Source organism: Trachemys scripta, chromosome 4, assembly GCF_013100865.1.
Source record: "Trachemys scripta elegans isolate TJP31775 chromosome 4, CAS_Tse_1.0, whole genome shotgun sequence".
In the NCBI taxonomy this organism is placed as follows: Eukaryota; Metazoa; Chordata; order Testudines; family Emydidae; genus Trachemys; species Trachemys scripta.
The window spans coordinates 83483260-83510348 of record NC_048301.1 but is presented as its reverse complement, the minus strand read 5'-3'; the positions used below and the strand labels follow the sequence as shown (position 1 = coordinate 83510348).

Sequence of the window (27089 nt, the reverse complement as noted above, 5' to 3'; positions counted from 1 at the left end):
TAAGATTAAGTTAAAATATTTAAGATTCAGATAATAGCCATCCTACAAAACTAAAGGGTCAGATTTCTCATGGCCCTTCCATTGCACAGAGGTACATGTAGGAAGGGGATACCACAAGGCATAGTTAATGTACTTGGAGACAGGAAGGGGCTAGGGACCTGCCTCCTTACCCCACTTCTGCACCTGCCTGCAGAGCTGGCCAGGCCAGAGATCAGAGCATGTGGCACCATCACAAGATTCAGTGTTCTTTCGGAGATATTTTCTTCCTTGACTCTTTTCCCCTCCATCAGGTGATGATGGAAAGCATGGAAAATGTGTAAGCTCATGCAGTAATGTACTAATGTTGCTATAATTAACATCAGTGTCAAGGGTTCCTTTCAGAGCTGTAACCACTGCCTGTAACAGTGAGAGGTTCATTATTGAATTTTATCAGACCTTCTCTGGGATGTTTGCTCCTTCACTCAGCTGATGACGTAATTTCAATCTGTTCCAACCAACTGCCCTCTTGACAGTTTGTGAGGGCCTGGGACCTGATCCTGCAAGGTGCTTTGTGCTTTCAATTACCATTGGGCTTCCACTGAATTCCTTAACTTCAACTGGTGCAGACTTGAGCCCCTTGATTCCAAAGGGAATCGAAGAATATCAGGAGTCACTCAGCACATTGCAGGATCAAGCACTGATAGCATTGTCATTGGATATTGCTCTGAATTCCGGCTCTTTGATTTCCACACTTGAAAAGAGTGGAGATAATTGGACTGGTGTGAGAGGGTGTGAGATTCCATTCAGTTCAATGGAGTTGCAACCCCATTATGTGTTAAACGCCCCTTTCTATTTCCATCGATACTAATTAGAAATGTATCACTAATGGTAATGGGAGCATGATAGAAGCATAGATCATTTATTAATTTCTCAATTGTCTCATAATACTGTTCATTTCTCTTTGTTTTCCATTATCTTAAAACCCAGGTTTGAAATATTGTTTATTTTTTATTCCTGTTATAAGAACAATCTATCATATTTCCATTGTGCAGGGCTGAGTCATCTGATATATAAGTGACAGGGGAACAGAATATTACAAATTAAATTAGAATATCAGGGTTGGAAGGGACCTCAGGAGGTCATCTAGTCCAACCCCCTGCTCAAAGCAGGACCAATCCCTAGACAGATTTTTGCCCCAGATCCCTAAATGCCCCCCTCAAGGATTGAATTCACAACCCTGGGTTTAGCAGGCCAATGTGCAAACCACTGAGCTATCCTTCCCCCCCTTGATTTCTGTTCACGCAAAGACAAAACAACAAATCTAAATGAATGAGTTTGATACAAAGTACTTTTTAAAAAAAAAATCAAAGAAAGTGTTGTGGACAGGAAAACGTTTTCAAATAGCGAACATGATGATTTTTGTTAAGTAAAAGAATTACCAAACAAGGAAAATAATGGATTTTAAAGTCCAATTCTACTCTGTAAAATATGGCCCTTTTTCCTCAATAGATCTGTTCTTACAATGTACTCATTAAAACAATAAGGAGTACGGTGGCACCTTAAAGACTAACAGATTTATTTGGGCATAAGCTTTCGTGGGTAAAAAACTTCACTTCTTCAGATGCATAGAGTGAAAGTTACAGATACAGGCATTATATAATGACACATGAAGAGAAGGAAATTACCTCACAGGTAGAGAACCAGTGTTGACAGGGCCAATTCAATCAGGGTGGATGTAGTCCACTCCCAATAATAGATGAGGAGGTGTCAATTCCAGGAGAGGCAAAGCTGCTTCTGTAATGGGCCAGCCACTCCGAGTCCCTATTCAAGCCCAAATTAATGCTGTTAAATTTGCAAATGAATTTTAGTTCCGCTGTTTCTCTTTGAAGTCTGTTTCTGAATTTTTTTGGTTCAAGAATAGTGACTTTTAAATCTGGTATAGAATGTTCAGGGAGATTGAAGTGTTCATCTACTGGCTTTTGTACGTTACCGTTCCTGATGTCTGATTTGTGTCCATTTATTCTTTTAAGTAGGGACTGTCCGGTTTGGCCAATGTACATGGCAGAGGGGCATTGCTGGCACATGATGGTATATAGAACATTAGTAGATGTGCAGGTGAATGAGCCCTTGATGGTGTGGCTGATGTGATTGGGTCCTCTGATGGTGTCGCTAGAGTAGATATGGGGGTCAGAGTAGGCAACAAGGTTTGCTACAGGGATTGGTTCCTGGGTTGGTGTTTCTGTGATGTGGTGTGTAGCTGCTGGAGAGTATTTGCTTCAGGATGGGGGGTTGTCTGTAGGCGAGGACTGGCCTGCCTCCAAAGGTCTGTGAGAGTGAGGGATAGTTTTCCAGGATAGGTGGTAGATCGTTGATAATGCGCTGGAGAGGTTTTAGCTGGGGGCTGTTTGTGATGATCAGTGGTGTTCTTTATTTTCCTTGTTGGGCCTGTCCTGTAGTAGGTGATTTCTAGGTAGCCATCTGGCTCTGTCAATCTGTTTCCTCACTTCCTCAGGTAGGTATTGTAATTTTAATGTTGTGGATATAGACTAACACGGCTACCCCCTGATACAATGTACTCATTATCACTTCTGCTTACTTCACCAACTAAATCATGTTTTTACTACTTTTTAATCCTGTTAACACCACAAAACTAAAATAGGTATGGGAAATTGAGCAAGATTTTATTCCATCTCTTACATACATTCTTAACTATGTTTTAGTTGCAGAATCTTTAATATTAGTGATGTTCAAACCAGAAAGAGCCAGCTTGACTTTCAGATTGAGTTTGCGGAGCTGGAAGTTATAGACAGCTTATTTTCACTCAGATACTTGAACTAGACATCACTGAGATTATAAACACGAAACTTCACAATGTCGTTTTTATAGTTGCTTTTCAAGGTGAAACTACACTTCAAAATGTGAACCAAACGACTATCAGCTGTTTGTGCTACACTGTTCTGAGAAATTCTCCTCTATCTCTTGTTCGACAGCTGAAGAGGAATTTTGGCATAGTAGATTTGATGAATCATTCAATGTTCAACATCTTTTCCTTAGCTAAGTACCCGGTATATATCTCAGCTGTGAATTTATCAGAGCCAAATTGGAACAAGCTGACCCAAAGCTGCCTTTGAAAGAACAGTTAACTATAATAAGAAAGTGACTGGCTTTCCAAGAAGGATAAGAAAGGCCTGAGCCAGGAGCTCCAAACAGTCTGATAATGTGACGTGCAAATGACAAGATGACATTCCAGTCTTCCTAAAAACTATGACTCAGAAACATCAAGAAAGCCCCAGGGAAAACCAGATTTGCTCTAGTTGTTTTAGAATCTGATGTACAACATGGTCAGCAGAGAGGACACTGGGGTTGGAGTCAGGTGACCTGGGTTCTATTTCTGGCTCCGACACTGACCTCATGTGACCTGGGCAAGTCACTTCACTTCTCTGTATCCCTATCTGTACAAAGAGAATAAGAAGTTCAGATTCCTTTCCAAACCTGAGATCCCTGAGTGAAGTACCTCAGAAAAACTAAATATTATTATTCATTGTTGATTGGTTAGTAGGGCTGTTGCATCTGTTGTGTTTGCATAATTCAGAAGGATGAACAACCTGTATCCATGAAAACGCCACCAAAAATAACGTAAAATGTAAGACTAAATTCTGTAGGTATTAATTCCTTAATCTAACTTCACAATCGATCATATCGTAAGTTTAAAGAAATATGGGTACAGGAAATTTCCTTTATACGTCTGTCAGTGAACACATGGTAGCCTTGAATAAAACAACAGTTGCTTTGGAGAGAAGTAATAAAACAGTAAAATATGGTATCCCTTGACAGATAAGCTTGGAATATTGATCCCTAGAAAATTTATAAGGCCAAATTCTGTCCTCGGATTCACTTGTAAAACTCCACTAAAGCTTTGAATTCTGTATAGGATCCAGATCCTCCATACTCTTTGCCACACAAAAGTTATATGAAAGTTAGTGACCAAGGAAAAGGCCAACGGTGCAGAAAAGCAGCAATGAAAGGAAAAGGTAATCTTTGGAAAATGCAGCCCTCAGATATCCTGGATATTTATATATGGCCCCCTACTACCATAGAATCTGAGCATACACAATCTTCAGAGTATCCCTGTGAGATAGGCATAGTACTGTAGTATTTTCCTGTTTTACAAATGGAGTGACTTGCCCAGGATCACACAGGAAGTCTGTGGCAGAAAAGGGAATTGAATGCAGGTGTCTAAGGCCCCAGCTAGAGCCTAACCACTGGAATATCCTTCCTCTTGATCATGGTCTATTGGACCATCACTCATCAGCTATTGACTAAAGGTTGACCACCAAGGGTCCCCAAGGGCCATGATAGTAGCCAAAGTTCTCAGGGGCATATGGAAGTCCTGGCAATGCCTCTTCCCCCACCTCCCTCAGTGATGCCCATATGCCAGCCTCAGGGAGATAGAGTGGTATAGGAGTTAGTTCGCTGGTTCTTTGCCACCAGAGAATCTGCAAATATTGGGGTGGTATTCATGTGGGCAGCTATGCTGGCTTTGGGACCAAGAGAACAAAAAGGGGGAATCCAAGTTGCTCTAGTTAAGTCTGGGCAATTTCTGCTGACAGTTCTTTTATTTGTTTGCTTTTTTTAGGTAACGCTTCAAACCTAAGGATGCCGAACTGGGGAGGTGGCGCCAAATGTGGTGCTTGTGACAAGTCAGTGTATCATGCTGAGGAAATCCAGTGCAATGGCAGGAGTTTTCACAAGACATGCTTCCACTGCAGTAAGCTGAGCTACATTGTTGTAACTTTGCAATATCTCCATGGCTCAGTATAACTCCCATTTTAACATGATTCATTCCAATAACTTAGTGCTGCAGCAACAAGCTCCTTGAGTGTCAAATCTGCTCAGAACCAGAGAAGAGACTTGCTCTAATTTACTTTATTCATTTAGAATTTTTGTTAGTGGGTGTGAAACATAGCCCTAGACAGAGGCCCTTAATACCACTGAGGACTTAAATGGTATGGAGTAGACTAGAGGGCTGTAGCGATCCCCTGGCAGCAGGATAAATTTCACCCTGAGCCAGCTTAATCAGAAATACACATCTCATTTCAGGGAGAACCTCAAGGGGGCAGCAGGCACAAGTTACCTGGTCACTCTACTTCCCTATACACTGCTCCAGCACTGTACAGAGGGCCTACCTGAGCCACAAGAAGCCTGGGGAGAACCTAGGGTGACCAGATGTCCCAATTTTATAGGAACAGTCCCAATTTTGGGGTCTTTTTCTTATATAGGGTCCTATTACCCACTACCCCCGTCCTGATTTTTCACACTTGCTATCTGGTCACTCTAGGAAAACCCCCACCGTCACTGCAGGAGCAGCATAAGGTAGGGTGACCAGATGTCCCATTTTTAAAGGGACAGTCCCATTATTTGGGACTTTTTCTTATATGGGCGTCTATTACCCCCCACTCCCTGCCATGTTTTTTCACAGTTGGTATCTGGTCACCCTACATAAAGCCACCATGAGCAGCTCTAGACTGTCCCACATACTACTTCCAGTATAGGGAGCATCCCACATATGGGACTGAAGGGGGAATCCCCATTGCACTGAACGCTACAGAGGTTCTGGCTTTCTCCAGACTGCAGAACAAGACACAGGTAGCTCAGGTAAAGCTGCTGTAAATCAGAGCTGTTTGGTCAGTCTGAGGGTGAGTCGGAAGGGCCCTCCTTTGGAGAAGCAGTCTATTCTCAGAGCCAACACCCAGTAAGGGTCTCTTCAGCAGGGTGCCCATGTGGGTGCTTACTCTAAAGGCAAGGCGCCTAACAGAAAACAAATCACAACCTAACTTCTTACAGTTAGAAAGCCTTTGCATCAGGGAATGAAGGGCTGTGTCAGTTTACCTCTTAATAGCAGCTCCTAGTAATTGGGTCCAGCTGCTCCAGCTTCCTACCTCTTCAGCCAGTGCTTAATTAGTAATGAGAGAGCTGCTGGGCTCAAGCAATTGTTTTACTTTCATAACTGACATGGCAACCCAGAGGTGTCAGGGCTATGAACTGCCAAGCCTAGAGGTGCTGGGGCTCAGCCCTGGCAAACCCCGGCACAAATTAAGTACTGCCTTCAGCCCAGGAGGGCAATACCCCATAGGCTGTAGAGTCCCCCTTTCCAGTAAGGGGGGGAATGCATTGCATGTTTTTATAGGAAAACTGGGATGTGGGAGAACCGTGACCCTGGGTGTCCCCAAGGGTCCTTACCACTCATCACAGACTACAATATAACTACAATATACAAAGGAGTAAGTTTCAAATTGAAAAATCAGGTCTATAACAACTGCAAACACCAATTCTTTTAAACTCACCCAGTCATACAAGAAGGCATTGCTTAATGGGAGATTGCAGGGGATGGCTGCCGTGAGAGTCCAGCAATTCCAACAGGAATTGGACCCCTTCTGTATAGACATCTTCAAAGTGCCTCCTCCATTGCCATGTCCTCCTTCCTCCTGCTCCTTTCCCTATGCAATGCTCATCCCTATGCAATGCCTTTTCACTCCCTACAGCCAACTCTGTGAAATTGACTCTTCCTCTCCATGGACTTACCGAGCTGCAGGGGGAAAGTGGAGGAGCTGAGAATGCAGGGAGAGAAAACATCAGCTCAGCAGTAGCTGCCCCTACAGGAGGAAGGCAGTAGTGCCATAGCATTTACCTTGCAGTCAGGCTTTTTTCTTGACATGGGAGTGAAGAATAGGTTGGCCAGAAAATATCTGGCCTGATCTCCACCCACCAACTGTGTCAGCAGACAATTTTAGATTGGTAGTGGTTTGCACAAGTGTAAATGACAACACAAAGTGCATAGTAGTGGAGGATCAGGCACAAAGTGTATATTTGTGAGTCACATTTTTTTAATGCATAGACTTGGAATTTGGCCCACACTGAGGTAGCTAATTTAAATATTAATAAGTTAGATACTGCAGTAAACATCTGAGACAAAAGCAAAAAATCTGAATAAAAAAAAAGTATCAAAATCAGAGATAGTCCTTATAACAATTGGCAGCTGAGAGGTATGCTAACTGGTGATTCTTTTTCCATGACAGTTAGTTCCAGGTAATACTGATCAGTCCTGGAGTAGGTGAATCAGTATCATGTTTGTGCGCTATCATGCAATATTCTATGGCTGTTCTGGGTGCTAGGACACACCTCATCGCTCAGGACAGGCATGCCAGGCTTTCCAAATAAAATAAGAGATTGCCCAGCCATGAAGAAAAGCAGTCTAGGTGCCTGAGCAGGGGATTTGGAGTCATGCACACGTGAGTTCTAATCCTGCCTCTAACAATGATTCCTTCTGAAGCTTTGGCCAAATCACTTAGGCCTAATTTTTCAAAAATGGCTGTTTGTGTGTGCCTCAGTTTTTGGGTGTCCAGCTTGAAACATCTCAAGGTTGATATTCAGAGGTCCTGAGTACTTGTAATTCTGATTGACTGCATCTGGAATTGTGGCTGCTGAGCAGACTCAAATTGGACAACCAAAACTTGAGAGAATCAAAATTATAAGGTACTTTTGAAAAAACTGACCTTAACTTCCCTGCTTGTATTTCTCCACATCCAATTCCAATGCTTACTTCCAGGCTAGGGTGAACAGTTTGTTTATAAAGTCCTTTGAAGATGATAAGCACCAAGTATAGAAAATGTAACCCAATCATGTAAAAGCTGGTACATTGTATTCTTCATACATGGTTAGTTGAAAAGAATAGAAGATATCCCTTATAGCAAATCTTTTCCCCTTTAAAACTTAAATCTCATTACTAAACCAATTTAAATGCTAGAAATGAAAGCAGACGTTGTGTACATATCAGTATTATAAACAAGTCATTATAGCAGGCAGTAGTAGCAACCAGTATAATTAAGGCTGCAAAGTAGTTTCCATTATAGCCCTGTTTTTAGAGGCCCATGACCATCTCCTTTGGAGTTGAAATTCTCCTGGCTTCATCTCTGCACAACAGTAAACTTTTGGTTTTGCATTAGTCATAATAGTTTACCTCATCACACCAATAGTGGTCTTTCTTAGGTTTGATGTAGCACCCAGATTGTAGTACATAAACATTGACAGGAACACTGATAACATGGCATTTTTTTCTTGACTGGAGATGTACAAGTATAGGGAAATAGTTCAACCAATATATTACATCGTACATCCAAACAAAACCAATTATGTTAAACGAACACTACGGTTGCAAAATCAAGCATTCAAGAATTCGGCAATGCCAGAATTAAGGTGTCCTGTGGAACCTTCATTTAGCCTCCTTTTGAATATGTGTTATGATACAGTCTTTAATTACATGATCACATCCTGTTTTTTCCACAGAACCAGACCCAGTGGAAGCACTGAGAGCACAGGAGAAACTGCCTCTCTGCTCTCAGTTCTGATGCCCAGTGCCATAGCAGTCCTTCAGTAGCTGGAAGGAGCAACTTCAGGGAAAATCCTGCTCCATCCCTGCAGCCCTGGGCTGAAGCACACTCAGTTGTTCCATAGGGATGGTGCATGTTCAGTCCACAGGGAATCGTCAGAGAATTTAGCTGTCAAACTAACAAACCTCTACTGAGCATGCGCAAATGGAGTTTTCTCAGAGACTTATAACTTGGCCAGGTTTGGGCACATTTTCACCAGGATGGCAAAAGGCACTCCCTTCCCCCATAGCCATGTCAAATTTCAAGTCCCTGCTTCAAAACAGGGAGGCACAAGACCATCTCAATAAAACAACTGTAAAAAAAAAATTTTGAATATGGGAAAGACACTATTTCTCCCTAATTCATTATTGGAAACAGATGAACCATTTTTGCTAAAACTGTAAACAATAAATAAATAAAGCTGACGCAGAAACCCAGCATGGAAAATTTTAGCCCAAACTGTTGAAGTTTGGCAGCAACTGAAAATAAGGTCTTATAATGGGAAGTGTCCTGCAATCTTAATTATAGGTGGCACTTACCTGCACTGAGTATAATTTGTCCTATGAAGAATGTGAAATAACACTCCCTTGTGCAGACTGCTGTTTACCTACTTTGTTTCCCTCTTGGATTTTACTTAAAACACAGCTGTGGTGGATATTTGGCAGGATCTCGCTTTATAAACCTGAAACTACTTAGTGATGGTTTATGAACGGTCTCTGAGCAGATGACAGGTCTCAGAGCTATTTCAACAATAGCACTTCAAGGGCTTTTGCTCCATCTGTTGTGGTACATAGATACTCTATCCGTATGGTGCCAAAAATAGAACCATTTTATCTGTTGCTGGAGTTTCCATCATCCCTCAACTCCCACAGTAAACATAATTATCATTGCAGAACAGATGAGAATGCAGCAAAGAGTGATCAGGTTCACAAATTAACAGAAGCTTCTAGTTTTACTGGCATTAATTAAAAAAATAATTGCAAATATGTTTCTTTTTCCTGGATAGCTTTGTCTATTTTTATCACTGTACTGCCTATTAGCAACTAGTGCCTGATCCAAAAGCCACTGAAGTTACAGGAAAGACTCCCACGGACTTCAATGAGTTTTAGATCAGGTCCCTAGTGACACAGTTTGAACGTGATCGTTCCCCTTTATTCGACATTGGTGAGGCCTCATCTGGAATACTGTGTCCAGTTTTGGGCCCCACACTACAAGAAGGATGTGGAAAAATTGGAAAGAGTCCAGCGGAGGGCAACAAAAATGATTAGGGGTCTGGAGCACATGACTTATGAGGAGAGGCTGAGAGAACTGGGATTGTTTAGTCTCCAGAAGAGAAGAATGAGGGGGGATTTGATAGCAGCCTTCAACTACCTGAAGGGGGGTTCCAAAGAGGATGGAGCTCGGCTGTTCTCAGTGGTGGCAGATGACAGAACAAGGAGCAATGGTCTCAAGTTGCAGTGGGGGAGGTCCAGGTTGGATATCAGGAAAAACTATTTCACTAGGAGGGTGGTGAAACACTGGAATGCGTTACCTAGGGAGGTGGTGGAGTCTCCTTCCTTGGAGGTTTTTAAGGCCCGGCTTGACAAAGCCCTGGCTGGGATGATTTAGCTGGGAATTGGTCCTGCTTTGAGCAGGGGGTTGGACTAGATGACCTCTTGAGGTCCCTTCCAACTCTGATATTCTATGATTCTATGATTCTATGATCCATAACTTTTTCTTTTCATGAAAAAAAGTGTTTGAAAATAACCAACTAACCTTTCTGGAGTTTGAACTCCCAGCCCTTCTTTACTCACTACGCACTTTATTTTTGTGTGCTAGTCATGTGAGCTAATCTGCCTTTTTCTTCAAGTTGCATAATCAGCGTGTAAATTAGATGCTAGTCTTGACAAACCTGCAGGCATATTAAGGTGGGGGAGGAGGTGAAGTCCAAAGGGTATCTGAGAAAGGGCTTTGCACATAATGGCAGAGATTTTTCAAAAGTGGATGCCTCAATTTGCACATGCCACATTTGAGACATGAGGCGGGTTCTCAGTACTTTCTGAAAATCATGCCTTTCCAAGTATCAACTTGGGTTCCACTTCCCACTCACCCCCCAAGAAAAAAGTCCGATGCACCTAAAATTACAAGTCCCGTCTGAAAAAACATGACCACTATTTGCTAAACTGTATTGCTTCTTGGTTTTTATAGTACTAATGCTATTGAAAGGTTCTGGATTGACAGTGGAATTCAGTTTCCAGAACTATTTATCCATAGAACAGGGACAGCATAAGCAATTGCAGTGTAGCATTGCTCAAACTGTCTCACCAAAGTGCCTCATCTGGGGAGGTAACTTCTAGGATGAGAGAATAGTCTACTCTCAATGCCCATTCACTTTTTGGCTACTCTGCTGACACTGAGCGGTGCTAATTAGTGGTAGTTGTGCTGTGGGCTTTTTATAACATAGACGCCTATTCACTGGGAACTGAACTGAGACCACTAACAGCTGTCAGCTCTTATTAACTTTTAGTCTCTTTCAGTCTGGGCTACATTTAAACTGGTGACCTAGAGGATAAAACTTTGTATCCTATTACCAATGTCTGACATTTCTATGACACTTTCCATTCAAAGATCTCCAAGAGATTTAGCAGTGAGTTAAACCTTATAATATCCTTGCATAGAGAACAGAGCTGGTACCTAGCTCTCTTTGGTGCTTGGTTGTAGAACCTTATCTAAACCAACCCGAAGAAACTCTAGAATAGTTGAGATCACCAGATATTTGAGATTCTTGTTGTTTCTCTCACACCAGAGATGAAATATGGCAAGATAAAGGAACAAAATTCCTGGTTGAGTTCTATCTGGGTGCTTTAAGCATATCAATGATTCTAGTGTTGCTCAAGTTATTGTGATGGGGAGACTGCATAATTTCCAACCTAGAATACTGAAAGAATTGGCATATGAAATTGCAAGTCCAGTAACAAGGATTTTTAATAAATCTATTAAAATTGGCAGTTGTACCATACGACTGGAGAATAGCAAACATGGTACCTATATTTAAGAAAGGAAGAAAAAGTGATCTGGACAACTATAGACCCATTATTTCAGGGGTGGGCAAACTTTCTGGCCCAAGAACCACATCTGGGTGGGGAAATTGCATGCAGAGCCATGAATGTACGGCTGGGATAGGAGGGGGTGCGGTGTGCAGGAAGGGGCTTAGAGCAAGGGGTTGGGGCAGAGGAGGGGGGCAGGGTGTACAAGGGGGCTCAGGGAAGGGGGTTGGGGTGCAGGAGGGGGAGCACAGTGTGGGAGGGGGCTCAGGTCTGTGGGGTGTGTCAGGGGCTCAGGGCAAGGGGGTTGGGGTGCAGGAGGGGTGTGGCAGTGGGCTCAGGGCAGGGTTTTGGGGTGCAGGAGGGGTGCGAGGTGCAGCAGGGGGCTCAGGGCAGGGGGTTGGAGTGAGGGATGCAGTAGGGGGTTGGGGTGCAGCTTACCTGGAGCCGCTCCGGGACCACAGGGACGTGGTGCTGGCCACTTCCTGGAGTGGCACAGGGCCCGCGGCACCATGGGGGTGGCAATCCTGGGGGCTGTAGTTTCTCCACCCCTGCATTAGTTAGACCTCAATAGAATACAAGACTGCAGAACAAATTTTGAAGGAAAGAATAATTAAAGATGTGGAGGTAAATGGAAAATGGGATAAAATGCAACATGGGTTTATCAAATGTAGATCATACCTAACTAACCTCATATCTTTCTTTGACAAGATAACTGATGTTTTAGACAAGGGACATGCAGTAGATCTGGTTTTCAATAATACATTTGACATGGTATCACCTGCAAAATTATTAGTTAACCTGAAGAAGATGGGGATTTGTACAAGAACTGTAAGCTAGATAAGGAACTGGCTAGAGGGGAGATGACAACAAATTGTGTTGAAAGGAGAACTGTTGGGCTAGGCGGCTTGGTCTGGGGACCAATCTTTAGTTAATATTTTCATTAAGAACCAGGCACAAAAGTAGGAGTGTGCTAATGAAATTTACTGATGACACAACGTTGGAAGGCACTGTCAATACAGAGGGGGATAGGGATATTATACAGGAAAAACTGGATAACCTTGAGGACTGGAGAAACAGAAATGGGAATAAATTTAATACAAGAAAGTCATATATGTAGGGACCAATGAGAATCTCTGCTGCATGCTGGGGGCTCATAAGTTGGAAATTATTGAGGAAGAGAAAGACCAAAGTGTAGAAGTTGATCACAGTGTATTAATCAATGTGATGCAGCTGTGAAATAGGCAAATGTGATCCTTGGCTATATCAGGCAATGCATTTCCAGTAAAGGTAGGCAAGTATTAAGGTAAGTACCTGAGGTAAAGCCTCATCTGGAATACTGTGTACAGTTCTGGTTGGCCATGTTCAAAAAAGATACATTCCAACTGGAACAGGGGCACAAAAGAGCTTCTAGGATGAACAGGGGAATGGAGAGCCTATCTTACGAGAGGAGACTAAAATAGCTTGTCTTGCTTAGCCTAGCAAAAAGAAAGCTGAGAGGAGATATGATTGCTCTCTATAAATACATCAGGGGAGTAAACTCCAGAAGGGATCAGAGCTATTTAAGATAAAGGACAATGGTGTCACAAGAACAAATTGACCATGAACAAATTTAGGCTGGAAATTAGAAGAAGGTTTCTAATCATCAGAGGAGTGAGGTTCTGGAATAGCCTTCCAAATAGGCATAGAGGGGTCAAACTACCTAACTAGTTTTAAAATGGAACTTGATAAATTTATGAATGGGATTATACAATGGGTTGCCTGCATGCAGGGGATTGGACTTGATGACCCAGAAGCAGTGCTTAATTTGTAATGAAAGAGGTGTCTGGGCTCAAGCAATTAGCCAGTGCAATTTTTTAAATTTTCATAACTGACGTGGCAAGCCCAGAGGTGCTGGGGCTATGAACTGCCAAGCCCTGGCACAAATGAAGTACTGCTCAGGAGCTCCCCTCCAGTCCTTATATCCCTGCTGAACTACACTTCATGAGAAAGGGACCCCTTATTCATGAGGTCTGGTGTTCTCTAATGGTGCATTAGAGGTTCAATGGCTAGCTCTATTAAGCCCCAGAATCAAGCCTCCTGGGCTGGTGGGAATCAGGAGGATGACCTCAGGTCTTATTTTCTGTTTCAGTGTACCCCTTATGTGACTTGCCTTGAAAGGCACCAGATTCTTCTCTGCCTAGAATATTACTTACACTGCTTCTGAGAGGAGCTTTCAATTTCTGGTTACTCTTTTCTTTCTATTCAGAAATGCCACTAGTGATGCAGTCAAAGTAAATCAGAAGGTGACAGCTGAGGAAATTTTAGAAAACTAAACAGCACAAGCTGTACACTCAAGAAGTCTGATACTTTCTTTTTTCTCAGCGTGGCCCATGGCCATCTTGTCTTCCAGATACAATGAAAATAAGCCTACGGGGTGGGAAGTGAGAGTATGTAAGGGTCATTCAGAGATGATTCATGTCTGATACTTTGCACTGACTCTGATGAGTGGTTCCTGGTCATCAGAAGGATTTTCCGGAGATACCTTGTGTGGAATCCCACCCAACACATGATACCAATGCATAGCACCAGCAATTCTAACTATCGCCAGGAAACCACAAATGTAATGAAGTTTCAGATCTTTGCAAATATTTTCTGTGGCGATACAATTTTGGCCAAAGCCATGCCTATTTCAACCACCAGGCAAGCAGTCTTCTGGGTTGGGCCCAGAAGCTCTTCTTGAAAGTTAATACCAACAAATGGGTTTGAAACATTTGGCAAAATCAGAGTGGGACTATTTCTCTGGACAGCACTTTGATTGGAATATGATTCATGGGTGGTTATAAATATGTAGCTTGCCAGCTGAGCCTCACTGTGATCAGCTCCCTTTTTGCATTACACAAGGGATCACCCAAATGTTTAGAGCCAGGGAGTAGATAGTTTAGAGGGGGTAATTTCTCTGTCTTACTGCTCTATTTATCTATAGGACAGGTACATCAAATGCAGTGCATACTGCTCCAGCGATAATGACATAAGAATAGCCATACTGGGTCAGAGCGCCATCTAGCTCAGTATCCTGTCTTCTGACAATGGGTGGTACCAGATGCTTCAGAGGGTGTGAACAGAACAGGGCAATTTATCAGCCAGTTCCAGCTTCTTGCAATCAGAGATTTAGAGATTTAGGAACACTCAGAGCACAGAGTTGCATCCCTGACCATCTTGGCTAATAGCCATTGATGGACCTATCATCCATGAACTTATCTAATTCTTTTTAAAATCCAGTTATACTTTTGCCCTTCACAACATTCCTCTCACCATGAGTTCCACAGGTTGACTACGCATTGTATGAAGAAGCACTTCCTTATGTTTGTTTTAAACCTGCTGCCTATTAATTTAATTGGGTGATCCCAGGTTTGTGCATTATGCGAGGAGTAAATACTTCCTTCTTCAATTTCTCCTCACCATTCATTTTATAGACCTCGATCATATCAGTCATCTCTTTTCCAAGCTGAACAGTCCCAGTCTTTTTAATCTCTCCTCATATGGAAGCTGCTGAATACCCCTAATCATTTTTGTTGCCCTTCTCTGTACTTTTTCCAATTCTAAGGGCTTGTCTACACTTACCAGAGGATCGACACTGCGACGATCAATGAATCGGCAGTCGATTTAGCGGGTCTAATGAAGACCCTGCTGACTCCTGTACTCCACCTGATCGCGAAGAGTAAGGGGAGTCAATGGGAGAGTGTCTTGTCAACGTCACGTAGTGTGGACCCCGCAGTAAGTAGATCTAAGCTATGTCTATTTGAGTTACATTATTCACATAACTCAAATTGCGTAGATTAGATCTACTTTTCCCTTTAGTGTAGACAAAGCCTAGGATATATTTTTTGAGATGGGGTAACCAGAACTTCACATAGTATTCAAGCTGTGGGCATAGCATGGATTTATTTAATGGCATAATATTTTCTGTCTTATCATCTACTTCTTTCCTAATGGGTCCTAACATTCTGTTGGATTTTTTGACTGCTGCTGCACCTTGATCTTGGCATTAGATAACTATCCATAATGATGCCAAGATCACTTTCTTGAATGGTAATAGCTAAATTACACCCCAATATTGAGCATTTATCAACTTTGACTGGTAAAGAAAATAGTAGATGAAATTCACCCAGTTTTGTGAGATCTCTTTGTAACTCTTTGCAGTCAGCTTTGCACTTAACTATCTTGAGTAATTTTGTATCATCTGCAAACTTTGCCACCTCACTACCTCTTTTTCCAGATAATTTATGAATATGATGGATGGTACTAGTCTCAGATAGATCCTTGGGGGACCCTGCTATTCAACTCTCTTCACTGTGAAAACTGACCATTTCTTTCTAACCCATTTAACCAGTTATTGATACATGAGAGAATCTTCCCTCTTATCCCATGACCCTTACGTTGCTTAAGAGCCTTTGGTGAGGGACCTTACCAAAGACTTTCTGAAAGTCCAAGAACACTATAGCTATTCGATTACCCTTGTCCACACATTTGTTGACATCTTCAAAGAATTCCAATGGATTGATGATGCATAATTTCCCTTTCAAAAGCCGTGTTGACTCTTCTCCAACATATGTTCATCTATGTGTCCGATAATTCTGTTCTTTACTATAGTTTCCACCAATTTGCCTGGTACTGAAGTGAGGCTTGATGGCCTGTAATTGCCAGGATCACTTCTGGAGCCTTTTATAAAAACCGGCATCACATTAGCTATCCATCAATCATCTGGTACAGGGGTTATTTAAGCAATAGGTTACATGCCACAGTTAGTAGTTCTGCAATTTCATATCTGAGTTTCTTCAGAACTTTTGGGTGAATACCACTTGGTCATGGTGACCTATTACTGTTTAATGTATCAACTTGTTCAAAACCTCCTCTATCGACACCTCAATCTGGGACAGTTCCTCAGGATTTATCATCTAAAAAGAATGGCTCTGCGAGAATCTCCCTCCCACCCTCTGCAGTGAAGGCCAATGCAAAGAATTAATTTAACCTTCTCTGTGCTGGCCTTGACTTCCTGAAGGGATCTCTTCCAGTGTTAAGAGGGAGACCCATTCAATCTTTGGCCTCCATGCTCAGGCCTGGCAGGACGGCTACTACTACAGTCGCTACTATACCAGTAACAAGGCTTAAGTTAACTCCTTTTTATAGAGCAATCAACAGACACTTTTGGTTAGTACCAAACTGGATTAGATTTACAGTGGTGACTAAGCTGGCTCTTTACTCCCTTTCATGACACATTCTGTTCATCTTGGATATTTCAACAATAAATTAGATATACTTGGGAAATGATTTTTACTTATCAGGGACTCAAACATGACTTGAGTGGCATTTTGTATCACAAACAAGAGCAGAGTCTCAGAATATTGGTAAATGCTGAATTTAAAATATATTAATATTTGTGCTTATAACAATGACAGCTGATTAACTTTTCTACAGTTTTAAAGGATGAGAAACTGGGGTGGGGAAAACGAGGGGGCATGTACATTAGTAACCCATATCTTCGTCCCATCTAACAAAGGGAAATCAGGTTTCTCCAAAACTGAGATTTCACTTGAGCGGAATTCCCATCTTTCAATTCAATCATGAGCGATTAAGGGCTTCCAAGCAGATGTATGTGTTATAGGCTATCTGCCTTTTATGCGGGGAACTCCCATTAATGCTAAAGAGGTTTATGCACAAAGATCAAGGGTTAAATATAGCCCTTAATCTTCTGCTTCATGTCTTTCCAGGATGCAATGGCAAGCATATTAAGAGGGTTATAACCTTCCTTATTTATTTTTTTGCAGATACATGCTAATTACTTCAGTGAGAGACCACAGAGTAACTTTATCCTAGATCCAAATTTGTAAACATTTATTTACCCTACACTAGCTATACATCAGAACTCCTTTCTTCCTATTTCTGCTATATTCTTTTTTCAACAGGGTTATCAGAAATAAACTCAATGTTCCAGATGAGGGCATAATATTGAGTTATATCAACCATTTTCAAGAACAAAATAACTGGTATTACAATAATTCTGAGGTATGTTAATACTCAGATTTGTAAATACAAATTTTTATATGCACTTTTGTTCTCTATTTTTAGTGGCTTGCAGAAAAGCTCTGGACAGTACTACAGTAGCAGCTCATGAATCTGAAATCTATTGCAAAACCTGTTATGGAAGAAAATATGGTCCCAAAGGTATTGGGTTTGGACAAGGGGCAGGGTGTCTCAGCACTGATACTGGCGAACATCTAGGCTTGGATCTGCAACAGTGAGTTAAATCCCATTGATTATACCTTTTTTTTAAAAATGTATATTCTCCATTTATTGGACACTTCATTAGGTTTCCATAACAACATCTAGCATAAGGGGCACAATAAATGCAATCATAGGTTTTTCTTCCATAAGTCTTGTCATTTCTGCCAATTTTTAATAACGTTCAGCCTCTTGAAAGCCTTTTAAAATTTTTTCCCTATTCCAATAGGTAATTACGGTACAGGAAACCTTGCTTTACATATCACCACAGACCTAGATAGTCACTGCAGCTGTAATTTGCTAGTAGTTGCACAATCCCACAATCATGTTCACCATAGAACAATAGAATCAAATATCTTTCCCTCTGAGTGGCTGCACTGTACTTATATTTTACTAATATAGTAATAGTTACAGTACCCCATGCTGTTAACTTTTTTCTCTCTACAGGAAAATATCCATTATAAAACCTCTCTCATGGGTCACATACCATTTTGAGGATATATGACTCAACAGAGGGATAGAATCCTGGCTGCAGATAACTGCCTATGTCACTATGCTTTTATAATAGTTTGTGATTTTCAAAGCTGCATATTTCTAAACGACTCCAACATTTTCCTCTGTAATGAAGCTAATATGTCCATACTGAAGGTACAAGCTTAGAGAGCGTATTTATCAGTAATCCTTTGTCACAGGCACATTCATTATTGTGTGTGTCATACCAGGAATTTTTAACTTTCTGTAGGCTTAATGACATGTTGCAGTCTGACTATCCAGGAATTCAAAGGTCACTTCATGAATGACTAAGAGCTGACACTGGGTTGGGCTGATAGTTCAGAAATATAGGTTGAAACCATTTTTCTGCATCTGACCTTGACATAGTATAGGCCTTTTGAAGGCAACAAACAAAAACTACCTGCTGATGCTTTACAATGAACGAAGAGGACAGCATTTCAGATTCCTGTCTCTTTTTATTAACCTCTCACTAACAAGTCCCAGCAGCTAGTTGATTGGAGAGAGAACACTTAAGTATTGCTGCTTTGTATTTTTCAGGGTATCTTTAATACAGATAATTTTTCTTAGACTCCCCACTTGCCTCTCCCTTTCTGTTAAATACAGTCTTTTTTGTGCATATGGCCATGGCCATGTGCACAGCCAATGTTATGGCTGGCTGTAACGTTAAGACCAGCAGCTATTCACTAAAACCAAGGCAATGACCTTAGTCACAGCAATAGCTCCTTAGCACTATAAAATGCACTTACTTCTGTAGAATTTTTTTTATTTTCCTGTATTATAAATCAAGCTTCACGTCCTGTGAACCAATACTGTAATGTTGACTAACCCTTCCGAAAAAATACATTGACTTGGAAAGAAGATTTCGAGAATGGAAATATGATTTTTTCAAGCGATGTTTAAATATACTGAAAATCTCTGTTTCCATCAGCTCACCAAAGCCTGCTCGCCCTTCTACGCCTACCAACCCTTCAAAGTTCACCAAAAAGTTTGGAGATGTGGATAAGTGTCCCCGCTGTGGCAAATCGGTGTATGCTGCAGAGAAAATAATGGGAGGAGGAAAAGTAAGGGATTGTTACATGATTTTTATTCTATTATTTTAAAAGATCTTTTAAAACTGGTTTTAAATTTTGCTGAATTATACCAAATTGAGAGAGCTTCTCCCCCCCGACATTCGCCGAGGTGGTTTTATTATGCTGACGGGAGAGCTCTCTCTCATTGGCATAGAGCGTCTTCACCAGACACGCTGCAGCAGTGCAGCTGCATCGGTACAGCTGTGCCGACTGCAGCGCTGTACATGTAGACATGCCCTAAGACACCATTCCCACCTCCGCCACAGCTGCTCCCCTTGAAGAAAGGGACTCTGAAGAAATCTGTTCACAATCCTCAGGTTGCAAACTCATTCTTTGGGATAAGTGTTCTCAAACTTTTTCACTGTATGAACCATATTTTAATTGGGTTTGGTGGCCCCTCGTTACTGTTCACTATTGCAGGGGCCACCTCCTCTCCCTAGCATCCCTGTGCCAGCCAGAGTAAATGCTTGTTTATCTTGTAAGCTTTTAATGATTGTGTAGCTGGAAAAAAAGAGAAGCCAGTGTCATGTAACCTGCTACCACTTTGCTGTTCTAGGATCATTCACTGAAAATTCTCTGCAATCTAAAAGTTTGAAGCAATGGCTAACATGCAATTGCTGTATAGCCGACGGGATCTGACTCAAGTTCTGACCACCATTTGAGACATCTCAGCTAGTAAGAAGGTCATTAGGAGTCATATATTAGGATAGGGTGCAATCACAAAAAAAATCAGCATAGTGACCTATAGTGACTAAAATGGAACATATTACTGAGATGAAATGAAAATTAATGAAACAATTTCAGTCTTTTCATCTGAAGAAAATATAAAACTATAACCCTTTATATGTTGCTTGTCAAAGTTTCATACTAGCTACTTGATATAATCTTTTTGTAATGTATAATGTGATGTCTCTGCCTTCTCTCTCAGCCTTGGCATAAGACTTGCTTCCGTTGTGCTATTTGTGGAAAGAGCCTAGAATCTACAAATGTTACAGACAAGGATGGAGAAATCTACTGTAAAGGTAAGTGCAATCTATTTATGAGATATTTCTGCTATATGGCTGAAGATATTCTTCTAAGTCTGCTCTACTCGGACAAAGTGTAGGCATCGCCACCTATCTTTGTTAGATACCTGAACTTGGGAAAGTATATTTAGTTCACCCCCTTTCTTTGCTTTAAAGAAAGATCTATAATTTGTACAATCCCATAGCAACACCACAGTCTCACCACTTATTGGGAGTGAATTTAAAAAGCAAATTAATCTATATCTTCTATCATCAATATTAAGTCTTCTCAAATTTGGGATCTCTCTCCACTAAGAATCACATTGATCCTGCAAAATGATTTGTGTGGGGAAACCCCTGCATCTGAACTGGTCTTCACTCACTTCAGTAGGTTTCCACAAGGACACAGGTGTCTGCACACAAGCTTCTCATTATAAGACCATGGTCTTAGTTGAGATTCTTTCCAAGGAATGTTACAGTGGGAATCAAAGAGCTTCACAAATATGCTAACAGCATTGAAGATAAAGGATTTACTTTGGATTTCTCTCTCTCAGAGACAGAGTCAATTCACCTTTAAATAGTCTGAAAAGGGTATGAAGAATTGTATGTCAATGTTCTAGGCTGGGATGGTCAAAGACGCCTAAGGGAGAATTCAATAGGAATTCCCTTTGGCCCTTTTTAAAAATCCCAGCCCATATATTTATTCCACATGCTCTGCAAACAAAAAGCATTCACATGAGTTAGAATTGCCTCTAATACCTATAACCTAGATTTTTTCTGAGTATTTTACAGTACTGAAAGTTGTTCTTAGAGGAGCTTGACTTGACTTCAGACAAAGCTAACAAGTTTGTCTATCTCAAAAGCAACAAGAGTGAACAAGGTTGCATTGTCGGAATAGTAGATGTGCCTGAGAAAGAGAATCCATGTTTATTTTATTCTTACAGCCTTCCTAGCCATTGTATTTTATTTACTGTGATTTCCAATTATAAATGAGTTTTTTTAGTATTACTTACTACATAAAAATACTCAAAATATTAATACTAACTTCTTTCTCCTTTTCTTTTGCAGTTTGCTATGCAAAGAATTTTGGTCCTAAAGGAATTGGGTTTGGTGGCCTCACTCAAGTGGAAAAGAAAGAGTGAAACTTTCTATATCAGACACATTTCACACTTCTGTTGATGCCACAGATTGATTGTTTGCTAAGTAAAACAATGATTCATTGAAAAGAACCTAGGGCATTTAAAAAAAACTTCTGCTTCTCCAACCTCACTGGAGAGATTTGTAAGCTTATTTCTTAAGAAATTATTGCAGTAGCTAGAAAATACATTTTGACAAATGGATTTAAGTTTATTCTACACTGAAAAAGAGCCTAATATTTTGCTAAATTCTAACTTGTTTGTGAACAATAGTATTTCTTACACTACTACTTATCTTGTTAAAAAATGAGGTTATAATAGCTTTGCCCCGAAGAGGTTATTATCCTAGGTAAGGGGGCATAGGAAGGTGTTTTGGATTTATTCCACTCCAACAGAGCAGAATCTTGCCCATTCCTTAGTGAAATATGTTCTGATGTTACGGTGGTGCTATGGTATAGGAAAAAAGTTTTTTTTTTTTGAAAGGCACATTCTAATCTGTCATAATAGCTAACAATTTCAGCTCCATCCTCTTGAGTAAAAGAGAAAGGGAGTAAAAAGACTTCTTGAACTGGAAGTCAAATTTTCATAAAACATGGTAAAATCAAAGTGGATGTTAAATCTAGTTTTGTCATTGTAGATTTCTCTAGATACAATAAACTGTAGATACTGCTTTTATGCTATGACTGGTTACGTTATTTTGCTCCTGTTTTGTACTCTAACACTCAATGCGCTCACCTAGTTCACCAGGCTAAACAAACTATACCTATATTGAAACTGAGAATTCTCTGGTTTTATTTCATTCTATTTTACTACTAATCTACTAGTAATAGATCATATTTTGAATTTCCTCAGTTTATTGCTCTCAATCTGGGCTTTTTTCCCCGTCTCCATAAATGTCGCTTTTGTTCTTCTCTACTGCAACATAAACCTCCCAGGAGGACACAGTGGGCTCATGCTGTGTGAAGAACATTTGACATCTCTGAAAAGTGACTCACATTAGACTATATATTCTCCAAATATAGTATTAATCCCTTTAAATTTATCAAGGGCACAAGTATATTACTTGGGTCTATGGCAGCCCTATGCTTGTAGTCTGAAATAATGTGAAACAATCTTATGCCTGTACCATTAGGTTTTGGTCACATCCCTACTAGTGGTTGAGCTATCCATTTCCAAGTGACAATGGTATAAATGAGTGCAAGATTTAGTCTTCCGATCAATTCTTGTTAGATGTTTAAAGTAGCAAGATAGGTCTTTGCTGCTGTTACTTTTAATGGATTTGTAAATATGTAAGTTTCATACTTTCCCTTGAATATTTAAAAAAAAATCAGTAAATATAAGCATGAAAGCTAATTTATTTAATGTGAAGGCAAGCAGTAAGTCTAAACAGTGATTCTGTACAGATTTACAGTATAAAGACAAATAAGTTATCAAAAATACAAACTAGTGTTAACAACTTTTTGAAATAGCCAATTCAAAGATGTTAAAAATATTTTATTTCCCTTAACAAATGTGTTCTTTGTAGACACATGAATCTGAAAAATTAATCAAAAGGTATTAAATAAAAATTCTGGAGTGCTGTATAAAAATCTCTCATAAAAATATATGTTGAGTGACACCTCATAGTTATATGAAATTTCAAGTTGTTTCAGTTGAAAGTACATACAAACCACCACAGCAATTCTTCCGCATCTGTTTTGCTGTAATTTATGATCACTTAACTTTACTATTTAAACAATAGTAACAATATAAAAAATTAAGGCAAGAGAGTTTCAAAATAACTTGCAAACAATATAAACAATATCCAGTTTTATTTAGCTTTCAGATCAGCTCTAAGAATTCGATGTTGCTTTTCTTCATACACAGTGAACGTTTTTACCTTTTGCTGGATGAAATGTTAGAGTATATTGTTTAGTCCAGTCGACTATGTTGGGCTTGAACATACCAAAGCAACTGCACTGAAAAAAGTCTGCAAGGTTCTGGAAACATCCGTGACTGGAAGTCAGAGAAATATCTATTAATAAACTTAACAAAAGAAGAGGGCCGACACAGCAAACATGGTATACTAAAGAGCATTTCAAGCACAAAACTGACAAGGAGAGCTCTTGCAGAAGAAATAGAAAAACAAACACATTTTCTTCCCAAATAGCCTTATCTATTATATTTTCATAGAGCCTTTCCAGTCCATATTACACTTAAATGTAACAAAAAAACAAAAACAAAAAAAAAAACCAGGAGAATTCAGTAAGTGCTATCACAGCGACCAGCACAAAGATAGTGAGAAAGTAAAGATTTCTACTTCAACAGAAAACCTTGAGGGCCAGATTCTCTGTTATGCCAAGTTTTACAGTAGATGGTTATGTCACCCTGATTCTCTGCTTGGCCATGGGGTAAGTTAGAGCCCCCATGGGATTTCTCTAACCTATAAACAGTAGGCAACAATCCCCAAAGAGTGTCTGTCAACTGAGGAGAATCAGATACTTTGGCTATATCTCCTCCCTGCAGCCCTGTACAGAAGAGTTCCACAGTAGCTGATTATCCTGGCTCTTTACCCACTGGAATCACTCATCTCCCTTGCTGGAGAGTCCCCTGGTGTGGATCAGATTCCATCCTCTTTGCATAACTCAGAAGAAGAGGCATATTCAGCAAACACCTAGTAAACTAACTTTTCTTTGGCACATACCAAGTAGTTAAACATATTATTATTAAAATGATCAATTCCATTTCCTTACGAATAATTCTCTTACCAAAAATACTTACTTATATGGAGTTTTCCTGAGAGAAGCAGCATGCTTAGAACACTTGCTCTGTATCATGAGGTTTAGTCTCTCATGTGAGGTCAAGCCCAGAAATGCAATCTTCAAGGTGGGTGTGGTGGAGGGAAGGAGACAGTTGAAATGTGGATATGTTAAAGCAGTTAAAATAATGGAGACACCAAAGAATTTAATTATTTTTTTCTGCATATTTAACACAAAGAAACTACGGTATAAGTTATTTACAAACATGCCACTAATGCAGTGATAGAAACCAAGAAGTTGGGAGTGTCAATGCCAAAACCGAGAACTCATCCTTAATTGGTTCATTGTGCCTAGATATTTGCAGAGGTGAAAATGCATGACGTTACTACTCAGAATACAGAGATGGGAAAAGACCTATTACATCACTGAAGCCATCTCCTTGCAAGAACAATGTGCAGTAATACTTTGGCACAAGAGAGCAAGAAGAGGACAGAGTTTGAGCCTTAGTTTTCAAATTTCCTCAACTGCATTTTTACATTTAAGTATTTTTGCCTATGATTTCCCACTGCCTTTTCTGTTGTGTAACATTATATGTTAGGTCACAGAGATATTTTCGAATTATTGTCTGGCTGCTGGGCAACCTCAACGAATAGCTTGTTAGAAGTCATTAAGTAATATAGGTTGACAAGCTACTGTGTATACAGCAGAGAAGTTGACTGTAAATATTCTGGCTGTTTCCAAATATTTTTCCACAGTGTCAAAAATGTTTAATATCATTTAAAAATAGATTAGACTATATTAAACACACACAGATCAGTGGTTTCTGAAGAAACCTAGGAAGCTAATTAAAAAATAATTTTAGCTCAATAAATTTCTTTAACATATGCAGATGTATATACAGCAGACTCTAGTTTTCTGAACACTGGTAAAGAAATCAGTTTATGGATAAAACTACCAGCCTGGAACAATTCTGTATAGGAAGCCAAGTTATGAATCTTTGAAAAGCAAAGTTTTTTTTTTTTTAAATTGCTTGATACTGCTAATCAGGGTAGAGCCAGGGTCATATATTTTTATCTTAATTGGACTTTAAATGGATTAATGAAGCATTGCTGAGCTAAAACACACATTTCTCAGTTCAGTACTAATTACACTACTAGGCAAAATGATCAACCATATAATATTTTTAGAAATTGACACCAGTTCTATAGGTCACCTAGATTCTTTTCCTCTAAAAACTAATTTCTTAACAATTTCCCTAAATATTTTTGATTTGCATAAAAAAAAAAAAGAGAGAGAGAGAGACACACACACTATGAACAGCAGACTTCTGTTACAAGGTTTGATTTTGAGAATCTCTTCAGACTGACTATCTGAAATGATCTCTGCACAAATAGCCATGGAACCAAAGGCTCAGCACTGGGGGTTTAAGATGTGGGTCATCCTTGCACATCACTGAAGCTTGATACTGATGGGCCAAGGAAGGCTGCCTATGCACTCTCTCCTGCCATCTGGCAGCACTTTGTGTAAGAAATAAGGACATAAGAATGGCCGTACTGGGTCAGACCAAAGGTCCATCCAGCCTAGTATCCTGTCTGCTGACAGTGGCCAATGCCAGGTGCCCCAGAGGGAGTGAACCTAACAGGTAATAATCAAGCAATCTCTCTCCTGGTGCAACATAAGACCTTTGATAAGACAAGTCTGCCAAGGAAATTTTTAAAATGTCAAAGTCCTCAAGAAAAGCATATAAATGAAGCAAAAAAGTACCTGATAAAGCTGAATAATTAGCATCAACGAAGACCACGAAGTATGAAAAGACACTAGTGTAAAGATGTACAAAACCCATGGAGAACAAGACACTATCTGTGTGAAGTAAGTCCACGCTCCATCTTGCCGGTAAGTTGTTGCACAATGTTCTGACCAATCTGAGAATGAGTAAAGTTAACCTTTACTAAAAAAATTAATAAACTACCTAAGAACAGATTAAGACATTCTAGCATGGAACCTGACATTACAAACTCTAGAAACAAGATTTCTAGTGTTACCACTTACAAAAACAATACAGATGCAGTTACTGAATGCATACTGCATGCAGCATACACATTTAACAAATTACAGTTGGTATCAGAAATCACAGCAAGTTAATTTATTACACACTATGCAATATACTACAGTAGTATGGTTCACTTATTCAGGATGCCTCCCAGTGAGCCAATTTAAAATAAAGATAAATGTGAATTGAAGCTCCTGTCCTACAAAGTCATCATAACGACCTGTGAAGATTAGTCTGACAAGATGGGATAAACAGACCTTTATTGTATTATTATTAATGTGCATTTTTATTTCATGGAATGGGTACCCAGTGCACTGGATGGACTTAAGAGAGTTTTTATAAAATTAAATGATGATACTTAGGGTTACCATTCGTCCGGATTCCCCCGGACATGTCCGGCTTTTTGAGCTAAAAATAGCGTCCGGGGGAATTTGTAAAGGTCCGGACTCTCCCCCCCCCCCCGCCCCATGCAGAGCGCGCGCTGCTGACAGGGCAGCCGGCCGGCCGGATGGTGCCACTTACATGGGGCTCCGACAGCCAGAGAGAGCCCCTCCTCTGCTTCCCCTGCAGCAGAGATCACTCCCTCCCTCCCTGCATTCGCAGATCGCATCCGGGAGTCTGGAGCTCCTCCCCCGCTTCCCCTCCACTGCTGCCCAGCGTGCCAGGACGAGCGGCTCAGGCAGTTGCTGAGCAAGCTCACAGAGACATTAGGCGAAGGCCAACAACAAGGGGGCCAGGGGGTCGGAGAAGGGGCAGGAAGGTTTTGGAGGGGGATGGATAAGGTTTTGGACAGTCAGGGTACAGGTAGGGTCTGGGGGGGGGGGGTTAGGGTGGGGGGGGTCTTAGGAGGGGGCAAGGAACAGGGAGGCTTAGGTAGGGGGTGGGGTTC

At 40.5% G+C, this 27089-nt stretch overlaps 2 protein-coding genes across 2 annotated transcripts in view; one reads left to right on the top strand and one right to left on the bottom strand.

The window, feature by feature from the left end:
* The window catches only part of CSRP3 (cysteine and glycine rich protein 3), a 28043-nt gene extending 6022 nt beyond the window's left edge, over positions 1 to 22021 (top strand). The window contains exons 2-6 of the mRNA XM_034769779.1: positions 4616 to 4747; positions 17537 to 17705; positions 19131 to 19263; positions 20201 to 20294; positions 21345 to 22021. Of these exons, the coding sequence (XP_034625670.1) occupies positions 4636 to 4747; positions 17537 to 17705; positions 19131 to 19263; positions 20201 to 20294; positions 21345 to 21418 (582 nt within the window). The 5' untranslated portion in view covers positions 4616 to 4635 and the 3' untranslated portion in view covers positions 21419 to 22021. The remainder of the gene's footprint in view (positions 1 to 4615; positions 4748 to 17536; positions 17706 to 19130; positions 19264 to 20200; positions 20295 to 21344) is intronic.
* Positions 22022 to 23206: 1185 nt separating this feature from the next.
* ZDHHC13 (zinc finger DHHC-type palmitoyltransferase 13) overlaps positions 23207 to 27089 on the bottom strand; it is a 24181-nt gene continuing 20298 nt past the window's right edge. The window contains exons 15-17 of the mRNA XM_034769778.1: positions 25915 to 26072; positions 24173 to 24270; positions 23207 to 23407 (exon numbers count right to left, since the gene is read on the bottom strand). Coding sequence (XP_034625669.1) covers positions 23269 to 23407; positions 24173 to 24270; positions 25915 to 26072 — 395 coding nt within the window. The 3' untranslated portion in view covers positions 23207 to 23268. The remainder of the gene's footprint in view (positions 23408 to 24172; positions 24271 to 25914; positions 26073 to 27089) is intronic.